The 2383-nt window shown below is 35.2% G+C and overlaps 1 protein-coding gene across 1 annotated transcript; it reads right to left on the reverse strand.

Moving 5' to 3' along the window:
• Positions 1-9: 9 nt before the first annotated feature.
• LOC123312341 (2',5'-phosphodiesterase 12) lies at positions 10-2135 on the reverse strand. The gene is made up of 5 exons (XM_044896718.1): positions 1341-2135; positions 1119-1258; positions 539-990; positions 364-484; positions 10-308 (listed from the first exon to the last, which is right to left on the reverse strand). The coding sequence occupies exons 1-5, from the start codon at positions 2084-2086 to the stop codon at positions 49-51; spliced, it is 1719 nt and encodes a 572-aa protein (XP_044752653.1). The 5' UTR covers positions 2087-2135; the 3' UTR covers positions 10-48.
• Positions 2136-2383: the final 248 nt, after the last annotated feature.

Here is a 2383-nt window from a genome sequence, read left to right on the forward strand (position 1 = left end):
AAAACTCACTGATGTTTAAATGCATCTATATTTGGCTTTAAATTAACGTCATATCCACTCCAAATCGGATATCAAGGCTACATGATCAGATGGTGCAACAATACTAGGCAAAGCTGTGTGTTGCGTTAATTCTTCGTTACTAGGCAGGGGTACCACTTGAGTTACTTTAAGGTTGGTTTTCTGGTAGAAAATGTAGTCCAGACAATCTGCGAAACCACTAGTGAAATTGGTGTACTGTGGCGTCCCACAGGCGCTGTCTAACGGTATATTTTGTCGGAGTTCCAGATTTTTTACTTCTTCGTCTTTATCTGAAATTTTTTATGTTATGTTACATCATCACTTTATGTTTGAAAATACACTCACTGCTACTGAAATCTATAAAATCATCTGGAACAAATCCAGTGGTGTATAGCTTGAAAATTCCACACTCGGGAACACTATTGAAATCCCCACAAAATATCACGGAGATCCTCCTATCAGGATACTGAAATAACGCATGAAAATAAAGCAATCATCGGTGAATTAATAAAAAACCAACCTTGCTTTTAAAATTGTCTAAACAACTTTGAATGTAAGTAATAGCTAAACCACCCTGTATCAGTCTGATGTGATCTGCATCAGGATGGAAATAAAGGTGAGTGTTAGCAAGAAGTACGAGTTCATTTTCCATGACCTTCGATTGAAGTAACACAGTTTGAAGGGTACTCTTTAAATCCATTATCCTAGTTACTAGTGGTTCATTTGCAGAGATTTTCTCCCAAATTTGAGAATAAATTGGATCTTTATCTAGGTGCTCAGAAAACACAACCCTACTGCTCTCTAATTTCACGAATTTCTCTAAACTAAAAAAGCAAGCAACACCTTCAGCCACTTCTCCTCCTTTGATTGCGTAATCTCCCTCAAATCCAAGACGAGAAAAGAAAGGTGTCAGGTCATGATTGTATACTTTCCTGTCAACCTCCTGAAGACATATTATGTCAGCATTATAGCCTGTAAATGAAGAGTATAACTTTTATTTCGTTATAAGTTCAACGTTTAAATCGAGTATTTCCAGCTGTGATGATGTATTTCACATCAAATATTAAAATAAGCCGAATAAAAAGTGAAAGCTTACTTGCCCAGTAACTCCTTCAAAATCAGCTGTTTTCTATAATCCAATTGCAAAGCATAAGCTGGGCAATAAGGGTGCAAGACATCCCTTGTGTAATCGGAATCACAATATAGATCTGCTAAAATATTGTAAGTCACCACTCGAATACTGAAAAAGAGGGCACATCAAAATTTATCGCTCATCATGCCTCTTTATTCATCCAATATGTAAAGATATTCAATTCACTCACCCATTTCCTGGTGTTTTATTCTTAGTAAATTGATGTCTTGTTTCAAATGGGCAATTTCCTGGACCAGCTTGTATTTTGGCATTGCATTCTACCTCAACAGTTGGTCCTTCCAAAGACTTATGCCTCGGAGTACAGGACAACTTCAAGTAACAATCAATTAAATCATTACCTGGAGTGAACATGAAACCTTTGGCTTGCTCTGACCAAGTTTTACCATCTTTCGATGTATACCAAATGAAATCAGATTCTTTTGAATCAGTGTTATAAGCTTCAAATTTGTTTGGATATGTTGGGAAGCCAGCCAATATCGACGAAGGAATACCTAAAGAATCAATCCATGGAGAATTGATGATAACATCGAATACTTTATCCAAAATCCTCAGTTGCACTGCGTTAGTTAGGGTAAAAATTTCTTCGCAAGTGCCATTCTGAACATTCATCCCGTTAACTGTGAATCCTATATTTAAATTAGATGGTATAGTTGTAGGGTCTTTTTTCTTGTTTTTCTTCTTGATGACTTTGTCGACGTTGGTTTCAAGTCTTGTCAGAAAGGCAGATAAAGGTTCAGAAATCTGCCTGACAAAATTGAATTGCCTATTTACCTTTAACTCTGCATTTTCATATTGAAAAGTGAAACTGAATTGCTGCAGGTCTTCTAGTTTACGAAAGTAAGCCTTGTCCATTTTGAGTAAGTATTTGTGAACGAATCTTTTCGGAATGAATAATAAAATATTCTTAAAAAGCATATTTCCACATCTTCATATTTCAAATTTTTGAGGTTATCAATTATATTCTTCTATGCTTGTGTCATTTTACAGAGCATTTTTTTGCGATAGTAAAATTAGTTCGAAACTTTCCCGGTAGAGAGCGATACTTAGTATTAAGTAACAGAGATTTTCCAATTCTTTTATGTTTTCGTTCTATTCTTGCTTGGAAGTCTCAATTTTCCGGATTTTTGAAATGAAATTTTCGTGATGGGTTTTAATAACGATGAATCAAACCAAGACTAAGGAGGTTAATAGGAACTAAATAAGATTAAAATA

This window comes from Coccinella septempunctata, chromosome 4 (genome assembly GCF_907165205.1).
Source record: "Coccinella septempunctata chromosome 4, icCocSept1.1, whole genome shotgun sequence".
NCBI classification, from domain to species: Eukaryota; Metazoa; Arthropoda; class Insecta; order Coleoptera; family Coccinellidae; genus Coccinella; species Coccinella septempunctata.

What these genes read in the sequence shown, in the direction of transcription:
- LOC123312341 (XM_044896718.1), bottom strand. Translation starts at nt 2,086, where the DNA reads ATGCTTTTTAAGAATATTTTATTATTCATTCCGAAAAGATTCGTTCAC. An exon ending in AATAAAACACCAGGAAATGG is followed by an intron (nt 1,259 to 1,340) that starts GTGAGTGAATTG and finishes CCTCTTTTTCAG; the next exon opens with TATTCGAGTGGTGACTTACA. An exon ending in GATTTTGAAGGAGTTACTGG is followed by an intron (nt 991 to 1,118) that starts GCAAGTAAGCTT and finishes CTTCATTTACAG; the next exon opens with GCTATAATGCTGACATAATA.